General features: G+C 43.2%; 1 protein-coding gene across 5 annotated transcripts in view; it reads left to right on the forward strand.

Moving 5' to 3' along the window:
- Positions 1-18,248, forward strand: part of dgkh (diacylglycerol kinase, eta) — an 85,737-nt gene extending 67,489 nt beyond the window's left edge. For 4 of the 5 annotated variants that reach the window (XM_057336975.1, XM_057336974.1, XM_057336977.1 and 1 more), the window contains exons 25-27: positions 78-183; positions 12,283-12,413; positions 16,466-18,247. In XM_057336975.1, the coding sequence (XP_057192958.1) occupies positions 78-183; positions 12,283-12,413; positions 16,466-16,552 (324 nt within the window). In that variant the 3' untranslated portion in view covers positions 16,553-18,247. Of the gene's footprint in view, positions 1-77; positions 184-12,282; positions 12,414-16,465 lie in introns of all 5 variants that reach the window. The other variant, XM_057336979.1, reaches the window with a different exon arrangement.
- Positions 18,249-22,743: the final 4,495 nt, after the last annotated feature.

Consider the following 22,743-nt stretch of genomic DNA (forward strand, 5'->3'; position numbering starts at 1 on the left):
GCATGTAATATAATAATGAACTACATAATAACGTATGAACTGTCTATGAGACTGACTGGTCATTTTGTGTGAAACAGGACCACTCACTGGAATATGGAAAGAGAAACAGTCGGACTGGTATGTTCCGCATAGTGCCAAAGTTCAAGAAAGAGAAAGCCTCCAAGAAGTCTAGTCCACAGTCAGGTAAGAGTCTATTTGTGTGTGTGTGTGTGTGTTTGTGTGGACATGTTTTTATATCCTAGTGGGGACCTAAACCCGAATGCACACGAACACATGGGGACCCGTGTCACTGTGGGGACAAAAATTGAGGTCCCCACGGGCACAAAAGCTTATAAATTGTACAGAACGATGATTTTTGAAGGTCTAAAAATGCAAAAGTTTGCTATGATCTTTAGGTTTAGGGGTTCGGTTAGGGGATAAAATCGTCTTGGTTACGGATGTAACCTCGGTTCCCTGATGGAGGGAACGAGACGTTGTGTCGAACCGACAGAATGGGGTTTGTCTTGAGAACCTATCATCTTCTGAGTATTTAGAAAAGGCCAATCAAAATTGGCGAATGAAATTTGCATGCCAGGCTCCTCCCCGGATGTCCGGGTATAAGAGGGAAGCCGGCGTGCTCATTCATTCACCTTTGGTCTGAGGAGCCTAAAGCATCCTCCCCTGACCGCTGGGGTGGGCGGCCAGTGTTGTGGCATGAGGGACACAACGTCTCGTTCCCTCCATCAGGGAACCGAGGTTACATCCGTAACCAAGACGTTCCCTTTCTGTCGGTCTCTCGACGTTGTGTCGAACCGACAGAATGGGGTTCCTNTGCTACTTGCGCTGAAGAGGTTCCAACCCTTCGTGCAGGGCAGACACGTGCTGGTCCGGTCGGACAGCACAGCTGCCGTGGCGTATATCAACCACCAGGGTGGCATTCGATCACGGCAGCTAACACGACTCGCCCGACGCCTCCTCCTGTGGAGTCAGCAGGTGATCAGCTCCCTGCGAGCCATACACATCCCGGGCGACCTGAACCAGACAGCAGACAGGCTCTCTCGTCAGTGGTCACCTCGCGGAGAGTGGCGACTCCACCCTCACGCGGTTCAGCTCATATGGGAGCAGTTCGGTCGGGCGCAGGTGGACCTGTTTGCCTCCCCGGACTCCACCCATTGTCCGCTTTGGTACTCCCTATCCGACGGTCCCCTCGGTACGGATGCCCTTGCGCACAGCTGGCCGCGGGACAAGAGGAAGTACGCCTTCCCCCCAGTGAGCCTCATTGCACAGACCCTGTGCAAGGTCAGGGAAGAGGAGCATCAAGTGCTACTAGTTGCGCCCTATTGGCCCAACCGGACTTGGTTCTCAGAGCTGGTGAGCCTGACAACAACTCCCCCCTGGCCGATTCCCTTGAGGAAGGACCTCCTTTCTCAGGGGAAGGGCACGTTTTGGCATCCCAGGCCAGACCTCTGGAGCCTCCATGTCTGGCCCCTGGACGGGACGAGGAGATCCTGAGCGACCTACCCCCGGCGGTGGTAGAGACCCTCATACAGGCTAGGGCTCCGGCCACTAGGAGACTGTATGCCTTCAAGTGGCGCATCTTCTCGTCTTGGTGCTCTTCTCACGGAGAAGACCCGCAGAGATGCTCGATCAGGTACGTACTGTCCTTTCTCCAGGAGAGACTTGAGAAGAACCTCTCCCCTTCCACACTGAAAGTGTATGTTGCCGCTATAGCCGCACATCACGACCCAGTTGCTGGTAAGTCTCTAGGGCAGCACGACCTGGTCACCAGGTTCCTGAGGGGCGCGAGACGGTTGAATCCGCCTCGCCCGCGCCCCGTACCCTCTTGGGACCTCGAAGTGGTCCTGGAGGGCCTCCAGAGGCCCCCCTTCGAGCCCCTAGGAGAGGCCGATCTTTCTCGCCTGTCGATAAAGACGGCCCTCCTGGTAGCGCTCGCCTCCTTCAAGAGGGTAGGGGACCTACAAGCATTCTCTGTGTCCTCGGGTTGCCTAGAATTCGGGCCTGGAGACTCTCACGTTATCCTGAGACCACGGCCCGGCTACGTGCCCAAGGTTCCCACCACTCCCTTCCGGGACCAGGTGGTGAACTTGCAGGCGCTCCCCACTGGGGAGGAAGACCCAACCCCATCCGTGTTGTGTCCAGTACGCGCACTGCGCCTCTACTTGGACCGCACGCAGAGCTTCAGAAGCTCTGAGCAGCTCTTTGTCTGTTTTGGAGGTCAGCAGAAGGGGAGAGCTGTCTCCAAACAGAGACTGGCGCACTGGATCGTGGATGCCATATCCTTGGCATACCGGTCGCAAGATCGCCCCTGCCCCTTAGGAGTTAAGGCGCACTCCACTCGGGGTGTCGCCTCCTCGTGGGCACTGGCTCAGGGCGCCTCTCTGGCAGACATCTGCAGAGCTGCGGGTTGGGCTACGCCCAATACCTTCGCGAGGTTCTACAACCTCCGCGTTGAACCGGTGTCAGCCCGCGTCCTGCAGGGCAACAGGTAGGACCGGCAGCCGTTGGGCGTACGCCTGCGGAAGCCCTTCCCCCTTCGGGGGGAGCAGTGGCGATCCAGCCTCACTTCTTTCCCCTCGGGTAAAGAATAGGCATTCCATCCATCACTAAGCACCCTTCCAGGGGACAGGCTGGGCAGAGCAGCCCTGCCCCCTTAGGCCGGGGAACAGTTGAGTTATTCCACATAGCTCTAACCGGACCTAGTGCTCCAGACGTGGTAACCCCCCCTCCGTGGGCTGTTCCGTCTGATGTATCCTCATGAATGGTTCCCACCTTGGCAACCCATGACCTCCCCAGGTGGACTCCCACCTTGCGGTTAACTCCTGCAGTCCGCACATTCCTCCCATGAGTTCTCCCCTGATGGTGAGACCATGTGGTGTCTCCACTAATTCCTCCCTACGGTAGGTAGTGGCCTCTGCAGCGTTTTTCCCCCCCAGGGGGGAATAATGCTTACCCAGTGGCCCGTACGGTGCCGGGCGGCTTCTCGCCATTTAGAGAATTAGGCCTCCGCCCGTGACGGCCGGTGTTAGGGGGCTTCCCAACTTTTTGTGGAAAGCTCTGGGTCCCCCTTCCTCTCCACTGGAAGGTCATAATTTCGCGCTAGCGTGTTCGTCTGACTCGCCCAGGCCAGTCAACGTCGCTCCGCAGAGATTGTGACGCGGCTCAGTGCTGTGGCGTTTTCCATGCTAGCAGTACGGATTCCTTGCCGAGGGAGGACCCCCGGGGAGGAGATCGGCTCTGCTGTTTTTCCTGCCTGGCGATTGTCTGGCTCGACGCACTGTCTATCTGAGAGTGCTGAAGGCCAGTGTTTATACTCGACATTGCGCTTTGCCATGACGCAACGTCGAGTTGCCGTCCACCGTCGACCAGAGGGTGGGAACGGCTGTGACAACCCAGAGAGAGAGGAAACTCTTTTCGTGAGGAAGTGGGCGCTGGCCCCCCGGGGGGGACCAGCTGATGGTAGGACGGGGCAGGAACCGTCCCTATCCGATCCAGCGATGTGGTGGCTGGAATCGGGCCCGATGGTAATCTCAATCTCCCTGGGGTCTCTCCATCAGGGCCGCTTCTGCTTCCGCGACGGCTGCTGACGGGGAGGCGGTTTCCTCTTCGACGTCCTTCTCCGGGAGGCAGCCTGAGAAGGGGGCACTGGAGCCGGATCCGGAGTCGAAGAGGTCCGGGGCTGCCGGGAAGCAGACGCCGCTCGGGATCTCGGAGGCCTGACGATGGCCGAGTCACGGCGGGGCAAGATGTGCTTGATAGCCTCCGTCTGCTTCTTCACCGTTGAGAACTGCTGAGAGAAATCCTCAACGGTGTCACCAAACAGCCCTCCCTGCGAGATGGAGGCGTCGAGAAAGCGAACCTTCTCAGCGTCCCGCATCTGCGCAAGGTTGAGCCAGTGGTGCCTCTCTTGGACCACCATGGTGGACATCGCCCGACCCAAGGCCCGTGCCGTCACCTTAGTCGCCCGTAGAGCGAGATCGGTGGCGGTACGGAGTTCCTGCATAACTGTTGGGTCGGTCTTACCCTTGTGGAGCTCCTTCAACGCCTTGGCCTGGTGGACCTGCAGGATGGCCATGGCGTGGAGGGAGGAGGCGGCCTGACCCGCAGCCATGTAAGCCCTCGACATTAGCGATGCCGAAAACGTACACGCCTTGGATGGGAGTCTAGGCCGAGCCCTCCAGGTGGCCGCTGTCTGCGGGCATAGGTGCACCGCGACAGCACGCTCCACCTGGGGGATCTCGACATAGCCCCTGGCCGCCCCACCATCGAGGGAAGTAAGGGCGACTGAGCCTTTCTGACTGGAACGAGCCGTGAGGGGAGCGTTCCAAGTCTTACTCAGCTCCTCATGTACCTCCGGGAAATACAGGACCAGCGCTGGGCGCGGCTTGGAGCCGAGCTCAGACCCCAGGTACCACGTATCCAACCGCGAGCGCTGGGGTAAAGGCGGTGCTGTGCACTGCAGCCCAATGCTCGCGGCGGCCCGGAAGAGCATGGTTGACATCTCAACGTCCGCATCTTCCTGGGCTCGTCCCCCCGGGGGAGGGAGCTCCGAGGAATCGTCGGGGTCGGATGCCAAGAGGTCGCCCTCCGATGCTGTGATCGACATCTCATCTTCATCACGCACTCCCGAGTACGTGGCGGAGGAACAAGACGGGGTAGGACCGTCTCTTAAGGAATGGTCAGACAAGCGAGACGGGGCGTGAACGGTCCGTGAGCCTGTGGCTGGCGGTCTAACGTTCACGGTGATCCCCATATCACCCCCGGTGTTAACTGAAACGGGCGGCAGGGCCGTAGTCACTGCCGTCACGGATCGGGTAACAGACGAGGTGGTGGCTTTACCCATAAAGAATACAGCCACCCGTGACCGCAACGTCTGGATAGGCATCTTCCCGCAGTGCGGGCAAGATGTATCCACAAAGGCTGCCTCAGCGTGCCGGAGACCCAAACACGTGAGACAGACATCGTGTCCATCCCCTTCCTCAATGAGCGCGTCGCACCCAAGAGAACAGCGGGACATGCCACGCTGGAGAAATTTACTCTTTTAGAAAAAAAGTGCTCAGACACTTCTGGAACTGCCGAGACGCCCAGGGGAAAGTCGCTGCAGGAAGGGACCGTCCGCTGCACCACGTCGTAGATTCCAGCAGGATACCAGCGAAGAACTGGAAGATCAGCGAAGATCTGGAAGATCAGCGAAGACCTGGAGCTGCTCATCAGATGCGTAGGCTCTGAAGAACAAAAGGTGAATGAATGAGCACGCCAGCTTCCCTCTTATACCCGGACATCCGGGGAGGAGCCCGGCATGCAAATTTCATTCACCAATTTTCATTGGCCTTTTCTAAATACTCAGAAGATGATAGGTTCTCAAGACAAACCCCATTCTGTCGGTTCGACACAACGTCGAGAGAACGACAGAAAGGGAAATACAGTTTGTACAGTAACTCATTACGCCTATGGACTGTCCCCATGGAGATAATAAAACATACATGTGTGTGTGTGTGTGTGTGTGTGTGTGTGTGTGTGTGTGTGTGTGTGTGTGTGTGCGTGTGCGTGTGCGTGTGTGTGTGTGTGCGTGCCTGCCTGTGTCCAAAAATTGAATTTGTTCCTTGAATATATTTACATGAGGTGTACAATACAATCATGGACGCCTCACAGTTTGTTGTATTCATGATCATGTTAAGTGTGTTTTAATGATATGGGAACAGAAATGCACAAATGTTGGAAATGCACAGTGAGCTGTTCCTTTTATCTGTAAAACACGTCTGTTCATGCTTGTCGACTTGAGATTAAACCGTTTAAGGAAGTGATGTCTGATCTCGGAGGCTCAACAAGGCAGTGGAACGCAGCCTGTTTGTTTACATTGAGCTCCATATAGCATCTACATTCTCTTCTAAAACTATTCTCTGTTCTGTGATGTCCAACCCAGCCATCCATGAGCACCCCTGCACTCCTTTGGTCATGATGTTGTCCTGTGAGTCAGAAACAGTCTGTGTCTACATATGAATAACAGGCACAAACCAAGGTGTACGGCACAGGGCAACAACAGTCCCACGACTGCAGTGAAATTGCTCATTTTAACAAAGACATTTTTATACTGCAAATGTGCACCTTTTTGTCATGGTGGTGGCAGGAAAGAACCCAAGTGCAGGCAATGGCAGGTAAGGGGTTAACAGGGGTATTTTATTCAACAAAAAAAAAAACACAAAACAAAAACCCATGCGGGGGTGTAAACAAGACAGGATAAATAATATGAGTAAAAAGGGACGTAAACTAACTAAACACTAAACTAGACAACACTTGACATAGACTAAACTAAACACTTACTAAGACAGGGGAAACAGGAACACAGCAAACAGGGAGCACACGGACCGTAAGGCTGCCATGAAACACGGGTAAGCACGACAAACGTACATACACAGTACAACATAATACACGAGCACAGGACAAAGAAACACGAGGGTATATATAGGAAAGACAAACGAGGGATAACGAGCTAGGGCAGGTGGGAAACATTAGACATGGAAGGAAAGCAATACATGAAACGAGAGGGGCGGGGCCAATGACAAGACACTGGAGAGAGCGCATATTATTGTCAACAGGACAACAATATGTTTCTCTCCACAAATAACCAAAGGCTTTGTCATGGCTCTGCCACAGGACCAAGAAAAACATGACTAATAGAGGCAGAGCCATGACAGAAGCCCCCCCTTTAATGAGCACCACCAGGTGCTCACCAAGGGGTAGACTGACGAGACAAGGTAGACTGAGACAGAGACAAGAACAGACAAAACATGGAGAACAAAATCAGGGGCAGACAAGACAAAACAACAATGGGACTAGGGTGGGACAATAAAAATAACAAACATGGGAGGGGGGGTGGGACTAAACAAGGGCTCACAGGGGGCAGTCCATGGGGGTAGGGAGAAGGAGGAACAGTCTTAGTCCCCGGCTGCGCTCGAGGGCGCGGAGTCCTGGGGAACTTAGGGGAGGAAGTCGTGGGGGGGACCGCCGACTTGGAAGTTGGCAGGGCAAGGTTGGGCGCCGGCTGCACCGGACTGGACGCCGGCTGGATCACCGGACTGGACACCGGCTGGATCACCGGACTGGACGCCGGCTGGATCACCGGACTGGATGCCGGCTGGATCACGGGACTGGACGCCAGCTGGATCACGGGCCTGGACGCCAGCTGGATCACGGGACTGGACACGGGACTGGACGCCGGCTGCACCAGCTGGAACGTCGGCTGCTGCACCGGCTGGATTGGAGTCCACGCTGCCCGCCACTGCCTCTTCTTCTTCCGCCGAGCCACCCGCCTGGGTGTCGGCTGAAGGAAGGATGTATAAGGCACGGCTGGCACTGGCTGGGACTCCTCCGAGGTGGACCCCCTGGACTCACGTCTCCCGCGCTTGCCACCAAGGTTGACTGGTGGAGAAGTTGCAGGGGGTGAGGAGAGCGGTGTGGCGATGCCCATAACCCCGATCTGCAGGGTCTGACCCTCTTGTATGGCAGCCAGCGGAGATGGATGGCTGTGTTGCGTTGAGACCCTGGACTCCGGTCGGTTCATGACATACCGCCACACGACATCGAAGTCGAGCGGTCTCAACGACCGCATCTCCGCCCGCGACAGGGGGTCCCTGAGACCGGCGTTAAACAGCACTGCCACCTCCCCGAAGACATCCTCCTCTGCGGCATCCAGGAACCTATCCAGGTAGTCCTCGATGTCCATGTTCCCGTGACGAATGCCGCAGAGGAGGCAGGCCTGGTGGGACCGTCTAGTGCCCATGCTGCCTGCTGAGTTCGTTGGTGGCTCTTGCATTCTGTCAAGGCTGGCATGGAAAGAACCCAATTGCAGGCAGGCGTGAAGGGGTTAACACAATAGATTTTAATTAATAACAAATAAAACACCCACGATGGGGAAAAACTAAACAAAGGCAAAATACAACAAAACAAAGACTTCCCACGGGGGGAAAAAAACAAACTAAACAGAACACGACACAACGTCTTAAACAGGACAAGGTATATAAACTAAGGGACCAGGAAACAGGAACACAACATGAGGTACAAACAACACTGGCATGAATTACCGTGTGACACGATACGCATACACACAAAACGCAAGAGAACAGGACAACAGGACAATGAGGGATAATGACACAGGGCAGGTGAGGGTAATGGAACACGGCCGGGAAGTAATACGGGAAACGAGAGGGGCGGGGCCAATGACAAGACACTGGAGAGAACGCATATTATTGTCAAAAGGACAATAATATGTTTCTCTCCACACATAACCAAAGACCTTGTCATGGCTCTGCCTCAGGACCAGGAAATCCAAGACTAAAAAGAGCAGAACCATGACACCTTTTTATCAGTTTGCCTAAAGGTGATGTGTGTGATTTATGTGTTGATAGTTAGAAACTCCATGATTGGTTAGGCAGAAAACACAGAAATGTTTGTACTCTCTAAAAAATGTTGAATCTATGCTTGTTTCTAATATGGACATACACAACCATTTGGTTAAAATAACCCTAGAATAATGCAGGGTAATTTCACCCATCGGATGGGTTTGTCCATATGTCTGACCCAACCATGGGTTGAAACAACCCAGTATTTGTCAGAGTGTAGCATTTCTAATCTTATATCTAATTTGTGTCAACTCAAAATTAATAACTAAATAAACTTCACATACATCAGTAACAAGTCATAAATCAATATGAAAACTTGTATATCTTTGATCGACAATATTATCTGTGGACTGGGGGATCTAAACTTTCAGACACAAGCAGAATCTCTGTGTAATGGATTCAGCTTAATGTGACAGTTGTAGCAGTTTTAGCTAACGTTATTATATTGATGAGCAAAGCTCACCAAATATGGTTCTCCACCAGATCTTTCAAGATCATATCCGTGAAATGAGTTATTTAAAACATAAATTTCAGTCAAGGAATTAGTTTAGCTCAAAGAAAAATATGTATAATAATCGTGATCGAATATACATATTTTACGGTCTCTGATTAGTAATACAAAGCATAACAATAATTCTATGCATTCGTCCAGCAAATGCCTCAATGATATTATATACTTTACATTATCTCATGGCCATAAGTAACGTGACTTTACCAAACAGGATTTAGAGCAAAGGTAGCGTAAATCGACACACATTAAAAGTGACCAAGTTTGTGAGCGTGAATACAGAAAACCCATCACAAATGAATATACAGGTGCTGGTCATATAATTATCGATTATGATATATAATTGTCATCAAAAAGTTGATTTATTTCACTAATTCCATTCAAAAAGTGAAACTTGTATATTATATTCATTCATTACACACAGACTGATATATGTCAAATGTTTATTTCTTTTAATTTGATGATTATAACTGACAACTATTGAAAATCCCAAATTCAGTATCTCAGAAAATTAGAATATTACTTAAGACCAATACAAAGAAAGGATTTTTAGAAATCTTGGCCAACTGAAAAGTATGAACATGAAAAGTATGAGCATGTACAGCACTCAATACTTAGTTGGGGCTACTTTTGCCTGAATTACTGCAGCAATGCGGCGTGGCATGGAGTCGATCAGTCTGTGGCACTGCTCAGGTGTTATGAGAGACCAGGTTGCTCTGATAGTGGCCTTCAGCTCTTCTGCATTGTTGGGTCTGGCATATCGCATCTTCCTCTTCACAATACCCCATAGATTTTCTATGGGGTTAAGGTCAGGCGAGTTTGCTGGCCAATTAAGAACAGGGATACCATGGTCCTTAAACCAGGTACTGGTAGCTTTGGCACTGTGTGCAGGTGCCAAGTCCTGTTGGAAAATGAAATCTGCATCTCCATAAAGTTGGTCAGCAGCAGGAAGCATCAGAAGCGTCTCACCTGGGCTAAAGACAAAAAGGACTGGACTGCTGCTGAGTGGTCCAAAGTTATGTTCTCTGATGAAAGTAATTTTGCATTTCCTTTGGAAATCAGGGTCCCAGAGTCTGGAGGAAGAGAGGAGAGGCACAGAATCCACATTGCTTGAGGTCCAGTGTAAAGTTTCCACAATCAGTGATGGTTTGGGGTGCCATGTCATCTGCTGGTGTTGGTCCACTGTGTTTTCTGAGGTCCAAGGTCAACGCAGCCATATACCAGCCATATACCAGGAAGTTTTAGAGCACTTCATGCTTCCTGCTGCTGACCAACTTTATAGAGATGCAGATTTCATTTTCCAACAGGACTTGGCACCTGCACACAGTGCCAAAGCTACCAGTACCTGGTTTAAGGACCATTTTAAGGACCAGGGTGAGAGGGCAGTCTCCGAAGAGACGCCACAAAACAAGTTTTAGAGCAGAAGAGAAGAGAGGAAGAGACAAGAGAGGGTTTTCAGAGCAGGCTCGATATTTAACCTCATGAGAGGGCATGCCCACCTGAGTTTGAATCGACCAATCAGAGTTGAGCAGGGAAGAGGTTCTTTGTCCACTCAACAGCTAATTTGCATCTTTATGAGATATCATTCCAATTATAACATAATGAAAAGAAAGTGTTCTATGGTCACACAATGTATATAAACAAGGAGGAATTGTAAAGACAAACATTTATCAAATATGCTAAGGTTTGAAGTGCATCAAGACATGATTCATTCGGCGGTACGAATACAAACAAAGCCTGAATTAACTTGCCTATTTAACAATTACAGATTATTGATTATTTATGTATTTTTATACATAAAAATGGCAAAAGCGACAACATATAACCTAGATATTTAAATATATTTATAGAAAAGGACAATTGAATCACAAGTTCCTATTTGTCAGAGAAGTTTCTCTGGTTAGCGAAGTTTCAGATTAGACCGAGAGACTTCTCCCCTCTGCTTTGAAGCTTAGGAGTCGTAAAATATGCAACAGAGAAACAAAAGGTTATCAACACTCTCAGTGAGAGGTTTTGACTCTGGTCTTTTGATGATCGTATCAAGAAACCAGGAGAAAGGGGAGTGAAAGGGGGTTGATGGCTCTTCTTTCAATGACTCCGACCATTTGGCTTATGCTAAATTCTCTACACAGTTTACACAAAAATCGATTTGGGCAATTCTAACGTTATGGATCTGACATTTTCAGTCAAAACTTTCAATAAATAAATTCAATAAATTCTCAGACAATGTATTTATTACCAATGTATTGAATTATCTGTTTATATTTGACTAAACCCATGTTGATAGAGTCCAGACATCAGAAAAATATCATTCTGCACAGGTTTTACATTTAAAAAATGATGCGTTATGGATGCAACAAAAAGGATTCACGTTTTTGAGAGACTACACATTAAATTAAAATGTACAAACCAGAACCAATAATACCCAACAAACGGACAAGAAATGACTCTTCATAGACCATAAAATTAGTTTTTACTTTAATCTTCATGTGCCCATTTATAAGGGTTATGTATCATTTTGGTTATGAATGTGACAATTCTGTTATGGATGTGACAATTCGCTTTAAAAACAAAAAAAGATTTCACATGGGTATTTAAACTAGCAGATATTGACATCTGACCTATCAGTATGGTGAAAACCAGTATGTTTTACATTTAGTATTTGAGTATTACAGAAATCACGCACATCACCATTAATTATATTGAAATAAACATGATATCAAAGGATCCTTTATGTAGGCAAACACATACAGTATTCTCCTAACATGATGGAAGATCACAAGATCTCCATGTTACTCTCTACGCTGTTTTCAGAGATAGTTCTTGCAATACAAATTGTAATCCATTGTATTATTAGAAATCAGTAGCCCAGGGCACCTGTCCTTAAATATGTGCATGTTTACACTCTTTGTTATGGGGTTAATACAACTCAGCTCTGAGGCGTGACATTAGCTGTTTGGCGCTCCCTCTGGGAATTAGCCAGCGTAGAATTTCAGCTCAGGATGTTAGAACAATTAGGTTGCACAGGCTTCAATCTCCCGTTCCCTCTCTCTTTCTGTTTCTCTCGCTGCCTCTCTCTCTCATTCTCTCTCTCTCCTTCTGTGATGATAGTGGGCATCCCATTGTAATAACCTGCATGTCAGAAATGCCTCTGGGTGTGCCAGCGACCAGAGACCTGTTCCAAACCAAACCTGTTTAACCCCTCTCTTTGCTAGCTGCTGTCGCCACTTCTCTCTCTGTGTCATTTTGTTTTGGTTCCTTTTCCCTGTGTGGTTCTTTATTATTTGTTCCTCCTTCCGGCCTGACCCTGTTTGCTTGTGTCCTGCGAGTGTACGGGGGTTAGACACTGAAGGGGGCTTCTCGCTCTTGATTGTGTAGTTCAGAGGTGGGGTACTGAGGAGGTGGCCGCCTGGCTGGAGCAGCTCAGCTTGGGGGAGTACAAAGACACCTTCATCCGCCACGACATCCGCGGCTCCGAGCTTCTGCACCTGGAGCGGAGAGACCTGAAGGTATACACACAAACCCCTACCTGTGCCTCACAATGTCCCTCAAAACAACCGACAACTTTCTTTCTTTGTTTATCTTGCTCTTTGACTCGTGTCTCCTGTCACCCTGTTTGCTATTTGGTGCTGCACTGCTCTGCTTGGCTTCTTCTGTGCAATTGTCATTGCGATCACAAACTACTTATACGACTAACCGTCCCTCAAAGCACATACTGTAGAACAGAGTTGTATCAGCCTGAAAAGGACTAGGATTCCTAAGGACAGTGTAGGCAGGTGAATGCACGACAGCTGCTGTTGTGTGACAGCCAGATCCACACTGATATGCCTTTGTTTGTGTTGCTCATCATGAGTACAGTAAAATATGTTTTTATGTGTGCACCTTGTTTATGTGTGTGTGTGTGTGTGTGTGTGTGTGTGTGTGCGTGTGTGTGTGTGTGTGTGCGTGCGTGCGTGCGTGCGTGTGTATGTGTGTGTGTGTGTGTGTGTTCACTGCACAAAAATAATTTTCTAAACAGTATTATTGTGTTGTTTAACAGTAGATACATTTACCTGGGAAGCAAAATTGTGTAAAGCTGGGTTCACATTACATTTACATTTACATTTAGTCATTTAGCAGACGCTTTTTTCCAAAGCGACTTACAAAGAGTATAAGAAGCAATAAGCGATATGTCATACAGGAGCAACAATGCAATAGGTGCCAATACAAAGTTACTAGTTTTAACAAAAGCTAGACCACTACCTGTTGAGAGAAAGCGAGAGGGTTAGTGTTTTTTTTTTAAATTAATTAATTTATTTTTTTCTTCATTTGTCTGTCAAGTATTCACATAAGAGGTGACACTGTATGTATGAGGGTTAGTGTTTTTTATTTTTATTTTTTTCTTCATTTGTCTGTCAAGTATTCACAGAAGAGGTTCACACTGTATGATTTTAGGCTGTCCCAGACAAAAGATAATTGTTGTGAAATAATTGTGGCCATTCCCGTGGTCGTGGGTTCTAGATGCTACGTCATACAGTGACAGAGATTCAAAGACAGACATTTAGTGTGATCCTACTGTACGACCTACATCTACTGAGTAGCCAATGACAATACAACATGAAATGACGTATTGATCAACATGACGTTGCGGCAAAAGTTAAATTGAGGCGAAAATTATTCAAACGATTTTAAATTATATTGCTGTCTTCTACCTCCACCGCTTCTTATTTCCAGCGCATATGAAAAGCACAACTACGTACATGTCATACCCAAGTTTATTAGATCCATGTCGCACAGGAGGCTTGAAGGGATAGTTCAGCCAAACATTTAAATTCTGTCATCATTTACTCACCCTCAATGTGTTCCAATCCTGTGTACATTTTGTTGTTCTGATGAACACCAAGAAAATATATTTGGAAGAATGTTTGCAACCAAACAGATCTGGGGCACTATAAATGTCCAAAGTAGGAAAAAAACTATGATGGTAGTTAATGGTGCCCCAGAACTGTTTAGTTTCCCACATTCTTTGAAATATCTTCTTTTGTGTTCAACAGAAAAAAAAAGATTTTAATACAGTTTTGGAACAACTTGAGGGTGAGTAAATGATGACAGAATTTAATTTTTTGGGTGAACTATCCTTTTAAGATCATACGTTTTACCTTTTATTTCTTGAATAAATTTTGTTGGTTTATTCTTAAAACAAAATCTACATGCCAATGGGTTAAGAAAATCTTTATTCAAGATAATCTACTTGATATTACCAAATACAATTTTGCTTCTCAAGAAATGGTCTGGTTTTAAGGATGTTTAGATATTTTGACTGAAAAACAAAAATACTGAATCAAGATTTTTTTGCAGTTTGTGATTTTGGTAAAAGCGAATCAACCTTGTTTACACATGTTACTAACATCCATCTCGGGTGATGCAGTCATATGGGATGCAGTACTGTTTCTATATCTGTAAACCTACTGTGACCACTTGAGATTTCAAGTAAAGGCTCTCTTCATGACTACAATACATCAGTGTATTACTGCAAGTTGTAAAAGCAGAAAAAGGCAAAAATTTAAACATCTATGGTTGATTGACAGGCAACTAGGCAGTCTTTTACAGTTTTTCGGAATAATTCAGGATGGATTAGTGTTGACACTTTCTGCATGGAATCTTAGGGATCTGATCACAAAACATTTAGTACTCCTTTTACGGATTTATCTTTCTAGTGTTGTCCATTGTGATTATACACAACAGGGTCTTATTTACAGTGTAAGATTAAAGAAATAGTTCCTCCAAAAATTAAAACTGTCATCAATAACTTACCATCATGTTTATGCATATTGTTTCTTCTTATCACAAAGAGAGATTTTAGAAAGAATATTATTGACTGACAGCCTATTCATATTTTGTATGTAATTGTGGAACAACATGAGATGGAAGAATTCTTATTTTTGGTAAACTATCCCTTTCATTTAATCGACACATATGTCGAACACAGAAATTCAGGAAATAAGCTAAAGCAGGTGTATCGCTGAACGTTTGCGCCAGTACTAAAAAGTGGAAGGTGCTCTCAACACACTACAATCATAAGTAAACCTTGGACTGTGCCGTATATACGCCTCTGTTATGTCCTCCACCATTTCAAATGTCCCCACCATTATCTTCTTTAATCTCATTCTGTTTATAGCGATGTCCTCAAAGATATAATGTAGGAATGATTTCACAAATAAACAGGACCATGAAACATGTTTAAGTCAAGTCAAGTGTCAAATGGTCTGTGTTTAGATTTAGTGCTACTGTGATATAATGGAGCATTTGCATCAATTGCAGTTTACAGATTAAAGGGGTCATATGGCGCGAACACATGTTTTTCTGTGTCTTTGTGTGTTATAAGTTGCCCATGCATGTATTAGACACGTAAAATTGCAAAAATGAAAGTGTCGGAATAAAAGATGCATTCTATCTAAAAGCGAATGCTCACCCAGACCTGCCTGAAACCGCCTTGTGTAACCACACCCCGACAAATCTACGCCAGTTCGTGGTATGATTTGACTAAGACCACCCAAATGTATACGCAAGTAAGGTGGGTGTACCTGTCAGTACAATCGCTTTGGAACCTGATGTTCCAAAAATGGTAAGAGGCGATACATTTCCGTCACACGCTTGCAGTATTTGACCAATCACTACGCACTGGTTAACTGGCCAATCATAGCACACCTCGCTTTTCAGAGCGATGAGCTTTGTTAAAAATCTGCGCGTTTCAGAGGCGGGGCAAAGAGGAGATACAAACATGCACGGTATGTGGAAATACAGAGTTTTTTAACCTTAAATCGTGTATACACATTGCATTACATCTAAAACAAACTATAATATTTGTTTTAGCCGTGTCATATGACCCCTTTAAGGTTACCCTGGGTTTTTTGTTTGATATTTATGAGTTGACCATGTTACACTGGTCAGACATTTCACACCATAAAACCAGTAATCTAACTGCCACTAGATGTCCCCTTTTCTGTAGTTTATCTCAAACCTGCTGCTTAGATGGATTCGTTATAGTCTGGGAGACATAAAAGTAACTCTTTTATAATCCAACTTTATTCAATCTTTTACTTTTTTATGAGTTGAAGTTCTTAAATACAAAATAAATAAAAAATATGCCTACTACTAGAAATTAGATTTGTCCTATTTTTGTATTTTAATGGATTTATTTGTAGGTTTTTTTGTTCAAAATAAAGATGATACAGATGATACGTGTTTTCAGTAAAATCCTTTTTATGACTTTGAACATGAACCAAATTATAACATAGCCAAATTCATTCACTTTAAACATGACTGAACCTGTGAAATAGTTCAATATAAAATGTATGCTTTTTGCATTACAAGAGTGTTATTCAGTAAAACTGTGACTTTGATCTTAAATCCACAGATTAAAAACACCAAAACATATAAATTGTTTTAGTAGTTTTAAATCATTTGACAGTGCATAAACATGTCATAACACTTTTGTTGTGATAACTGAATGTTGTCAGATAGAGACTTGAACTCTCTGTTGCATAATTCTAAGTTTATTTTTATTTGCGTTTCACAACAGGATCTGGGGATCTCGAAGGTGGGTCATATGAAGAGAATTCTCCAGGGAACTAAGGATCTGGCCAAGAATTCGATGGTGGACCTGTGAGATGTGGAGATACATTCTGTTCGTGAGCAAAAAGGAGTTCAATTCAAGTTCCGTGTACGAAAGTGTGTTGTGGATAGAGGGCTTTCTGCCCTTTAGGATAGCTTGTAGAGAAGTTTTAGAGCTGGTGTACTGGTGCCAATACGACAAGGATTGTGTCTGAGACGTTAGGTTGTATACATAGAAAAGCCATTACTCACTTTTCACATCAATGTCACAATCAGGTATGCAAATCTCATTGTACAGAAACCTCTGGCCACTTTCAAAGATATAAAATCAAGTAGCAGAACAGGACTTCTATTAAATGTTCTCTCTGAGAATAGCAAGGCCTCTAAATAGCTACCTGGCTCTTTGCCTTGCGGTAGATGGCAACAATAGGAGGGCGATGTGATGAGTCAGCAATATTCTGCTTTCAACAGCACTGTTTACATTTTAAGGAGACTGCTTAGTATTGCAATGAAATGGCAATCATTGTAGAATAGTTGTGCAGTCCAGGAAAGGTCAAAAGGGGTTTTCTTCGACCGTGATATACTGATGCATGGTGTTCTTGCTATATTTGGATAGCTATTTTACTGCATGATCAGCGTCTTGTTTTTTATTGTACAAACTAACACTTGAACAAGTTTTTTATCAATTTATTATGACGGTATTTGTTACTACTGAAGAGTCCCTTTGGTCAAAGTAGACTTCTGATTCATTTCTATTTATGTCTGCATGGAAACCTTCTGTCCAAAAACAATGTCATGTGCCATATTTATTGTAAAATGAGCTTTATTGGTAAGAAATGTTTTCAAACTCACAATAGGACATTAGGTAAGTCAAAATCTTGGTGAAATATGTATCAGCGTAAATGTCCCCCGTTGTTATAGTAAAATGCTTTACTAGCCCAACAAACGAAAGAAATGATATAGAGATTATATGATTTCTAGAATCTAACTGGAAGTCTTGCCATATCCCATCCTCATAAGTGCTACAGGAAAAACTTTTAGAAGATTTTCAGGACACATTTCCGGTAACTTCCTGGAATAGGAATAATACTGATTTAGATAGGAACATTTATTTAAATGAGAAATTCTGCAGTTGACCTGCAAAATTGCATAGTTGATATTTTGGACAGCTGAGTTCAGGAAACCAGTGTAAATTTGATTGGATACTTACAAATACATTTGGTCGGTGGCATTACAGGGTATGAGACGTTTTGTTTGCTAATATATGCACTGTACAGTACAGTATAAACAAACTGTTAATGCCAGTTATGATTAAAGCTTTTGTATAATATAATGCGTACATGATGTTATCAGATTACACATTTATTTGTGTATAGAGCTTTGTGAATTATTATTGTTATTAAGTATCGCCTTTACACGTTAAGTGCTGTTGTACTCTGTGGAAGGTGCAATATTGTATTTATTTTGATACATTTCTTCTCTATGAAGTTTTATTATGTGAGGTTTTTCCATTGAAAACTAAAAAGATTAACTTCACATAGTCCTCTTTTGTTTTGGTTTCGGTTTTGGAATAAGATGGACCTATGAACAGAAAAACCTTGCTATGTTCTCTCCAAAATTCATAAATCTTCCATTAAAGGGATAGTGCACCCAATAAAGAAAATTCTTTCATCATTTACTCACCCTCAGGTTGTTGCAAACCTGTATACATTTCTTTGTTCTGCTGAACGCAAAGGAAGATATTTGCAAGGATGTCAGTAACCAAACAGATCTCATCCCCCATTTACTGCCATAGTGGGGAAAATAAATACTATGGGAGTCAATGGGGGATGAGATCTGCTTGGTTTCAGACATTCTTGCAAATATCTTCCTTTGCGTTCAGCAGAACAAAGAAATGTATACAGGTTTGAAATGACAAGAGGGTGAGTAAATGATAACAAAATGTTCTTTTTTGGGTGAACGATCCCTTTAACATATTGCCAATCCTGTTTAAATGTGCTTCCAGGATAGTGTTCTAGACAGCTGGATGTTTCTTCATACCAACTACAAAACAGTTGTGCCTCATCTTTTTTGTAAAATGGGGAAATACACCTGTTTATACATTTGCTGCCCTAATCAACTCAACAACTGTAGCAGGCTTTAGTTAGGTGTTATTCTATCATTTTCCTCTAGAGGGTGTTAGATAACATTATTAGTTGATTAAAAGAGAAACAGGGCTCAAACAATCTTCGGAAAATATCTGTTATTCCCAAGTACCAAGAAATGTAATTCCTCCCATAATTTACCTGAAGAATTCAAACAAATAAGGATTATGAGACAAACCTAAAGGACTGGCTTTGGTTCATCGGGTGGATACATTTAAGATGTTTTAAAAAGGAAAATACACATTTGAAGAGTTCATTGGGAGTTAAGTTCATTACTCACAAACATTAGGACTAGAAATGAGCCTCCGTTTTAACAGAAATTAATATTCAATTATTGAAACGAAGTATATTAATGGTTCTCAGTTGGTTTTGATTTAAAACCCAGATCCAACCCCTAAATAGTTTATTGTACATAACTAAAATCAAAATGTGCCTAAAAGCAAAGATTATTCATTTTACAGTAAACTGCATATGCCTGACAATGTGCTAAATTATTAAATGTTAAATAGGAACATTTAATAGGCAATTGTAAATGCATAATCCAGTTTAATTAAGTGTTTGGTTTCTTGGTAAAATGTTTATAGTCTTACTATATACTACTAGGAGTTCTTAATTTCTATTATAAAACACATTGTGACAGGTGCAAACCACATTTAATTTAATTAGAAATTATCCTATATTTAACGGAGTGTGGGCAATTTGCCAGCTTTACTAAGAGACAGACAAGTGTGCTCCTAAATACTGCAGAGTCTACACAAGCAAAAGATATGGAAAGCTCCCCTCTTAGCTAAACATATTCACAATTATTTAGCATGATATAGAATTGTTTGCATTTAATGGCTTGTCTTGCTTTGCATAATGCACAGTTAAGGAATCTGTAAATCATGTAGTCTGTGCTATCAATGAATTGAGTATCCATTGTGGTTTGATGCCAGATGACTGTCTTTGCCTCCGTACCAAGTTCTTTTAGAATGTTTGACTAGGCATTTTAGATTGGCTGTTTAATGTATTAACAGGCCCACTCAGAATGTGTGTCACAACATTTAACTGAAAAGACCATGTTCAAATTGATTGTTAAAAATTTTCCCCATAAAGTCAGCACAGAAAATGCCATGTAGGCCTATCTACATTTGAAAACATTTGCATTTTCTGCAATTAGATTGCATATTTAATATTTACCAACAATATTGTGGTTATATAATATAGTCTTGAAACTTCTGTTCTCCATGCATTAAAGTGAAAGTGAATGTAATGAAATGTTTTAACAGATATGCATTCCAAGTGGCTGGATGGTCCTGATGCAAAAAGTAATTTCCCCAACTAGCTAGAGGCATTACCAAAGACACAAGTTCATTTAAGAACACTTTTGTAATAGTGACAAAATGATGAACCCTAGGAAACATTATGAAGATGCCAGAAGCCCTGCAAAATTTGCCTTACTTTGTCTCTAACAAAACTGTAGCAGATCGATCTTGTATATGGTGCCTCTGTAAAGTTGATTTGTTTTCATATAACTCAAATCACACAAGTGCAGTCTTCCTCTCATGCCACAAAATTAGTACATCTGCACACATTCCATAAGTATCATGATCATCTAAGAATGAGTTGTCAAGGGACCATGTGATGAATGCATTTGATGAGCTGTTAACTGCCTGATTTTTTTAAAAACCAATTCATTGGAGGAATTTATAGAGCAAGGTGACATATCTCTGGCATAATTTATATCCATTTAAGAGAAGTGATGTGAGTTTCATTTGTTTACATTGTGTTTACAATGGCACATTTTCATTTTAAGACTACATGTATAGGTATATTTACAGTGTTTGCATATTTATTATAGATAAACAACTGATGTGTATGTGTTTCACTATTGGAATATAATGTTGCAGTAGTCCGTTGTATTGATATCTGGATGATTTTTGGTAAGTAGTAAGTAATTTTTATGACTACTAACTGACTCTTTTCTGTGCCTTTTTATGGTAGATGCATGGTTAACTATTTATTACAATATGGAGGTCACTGAGATGTGTATTTTTGTATCCTGATTAAATAAATGTTTCAATTTTGAGGTGGTAAAACGCTGCCTGTTGATATCTTCCTTATTCAATAAAACTGAATGCATACACAGTGTAACAGTTTGTTGTCTTTTATTTGTAGCCAATTGAGTTAATTAAACACAATATGAATACACATTAATACACAATGAAATACAACATCGACAAATAAAACAATTCTCATTTAGAGTAAGGTAGGTAGGTAGGTAGGTTGGTTGGTTGGTTGGTTGATTGGCATAAGCCTAATATCCACATTTAAGATATACATTTAGCCTACACAAATTTCCAGATTAGTAAAGATAAATAAAATTAGAAACAGTAAGAATTGCACATATAATATAAGCTTAAGTGATGGAAGTGTACACAAAATAGAATGTATTTAGTTGTGCTGGTCCTTGATTTTATTGTAGTGCTATGGGATGGGTGGAGATCCTAGGGTGTAGGGTTAATAATACTCCTAAACAATGTGGAACAATTGTAATTCAATGAGTAGGCATGAATAACCTACTTTTTCTTTGTTACTATGACAGCCTGGTAAAAAAATAAAGATGGTCTGAATTCAGCCCTGGAGAACACATTATTATTATTAATATGCTCCTAAGTAACTAGGACATATAACATTACTACAAAGCAGAGGACTTTAACTTTATAGTAAGTGTATGCATTTTCTTGAACAGGTAATTTTCTTAAACATGGCTCAACTGAAATAAATATAGGGATATGAGTGCTTTTAATTCATTCTATATAGAAAGAGAACATGCAGGACATGCAGACCAGAAGTTCTCAAAGTGGGGTCCACAGTGTATAGCTACGGGTCTGCAAAATAATTTGTGACCCGTGCTGTGGCATAATTTTGCTACAGGTAAAAGTAGTGAAAAATGTTGATTTTGGTCGAATTTGAAGTTATCATTAAAATAAGTGCATTAAGCCCTCGTCTAGCAACCCCAATTCTCCAAATAAACAGCTAAAATGTCAATGTCAATGTCAATTTATTTCTATAGCACTATTACACACAACAGTAGTTGACCAATGTGCTTTACAACAGAAATCACAGGCAGTTTATAGAAACAAAAGAAAAAAGAAGAAAAGAACAACTGAATAATAATAATATAACTATAACTATATCCATTTAAAATACACATACATGTGCATAGAAATACACATTTCACCCACAGCTGCTACATATTAGTGGCAATAACAGTACTCAATTCCCAAAAGCCAATTCAAAGAGGTAGGTTTTTAGCTTTGACTTAAAAACAGATATAGAAGAGGCGAATCTAATAGCAGTGGGTAGTGCATTCCATAATCTGGGAGCATTTACTGAGAAAGCACGGTCACCCCTTGTTTTTAATTTTGATTTTGGAACACGTAGCAGTCTCTGATTGGAGGAACGGAGAGAGGCAACTGGGCAGTATTCTGATAGTAAATTCGAAACGTAAGGAGGTGCCAAACCATTTAACGACTTAAACACAATGAGAAGAATTTTAAAATCAACACGATATCTTACCGGCAACCAGTGCAAAGAGCGTAATATTGGAGTAATATGGTCCCATTTTCTGGTACCTGTCAGAAGTCTTGCTGCTGCATTCTGTACTATCTGTAACCGGGATAAAGCTGATTGGCTAACCCCGTAATACAGTGAATTGCAGTAGTCTAACCTTGATTTAAAAAAGGCATGAATTATTCTTTCAAAGTTATTAAAAGATAAAATATGTTTTACTTTAGCCAGAAGACGTAACTGAAAAAAACAGGATTTCGCTACCGTATTTATCTGCTTGTCAAATTTTAAACCATCATCAAACACAAATCCCAGGTTATTTAACCAAGGTTTTGCAGAGAGTGATGTATTTCCTAGCATTATTTGAATAGAACAATCAGATGGTCCAAAAATTATGAATTCCATTTTGTTCTCATTTAGATTGAGGAAATTTAGAGATAACCAATCTTTCACATCCGATAGACAAGCCCGGAGCGTTTCTAACCCATCAGTATTAGGATTTAGGGGTAAATAGACTTGAGTGTCATCCGCATAACAATGGAACGGCAAC

Source organism: Triplophysa rosa, linkage group LG6 (genome assembly GCF_024868665.1).
Source record: "Triplophysa rosa linkage group LG6, Trosa_1v2, whole genome shotgun sequence".
Taxonomy (NCBI): Eukaryota; Metazoa; Chordata; class Actinopteri; order Cypriniformes; family Nemacheilidae; genus Triplophysa; species Triplophysa rosa.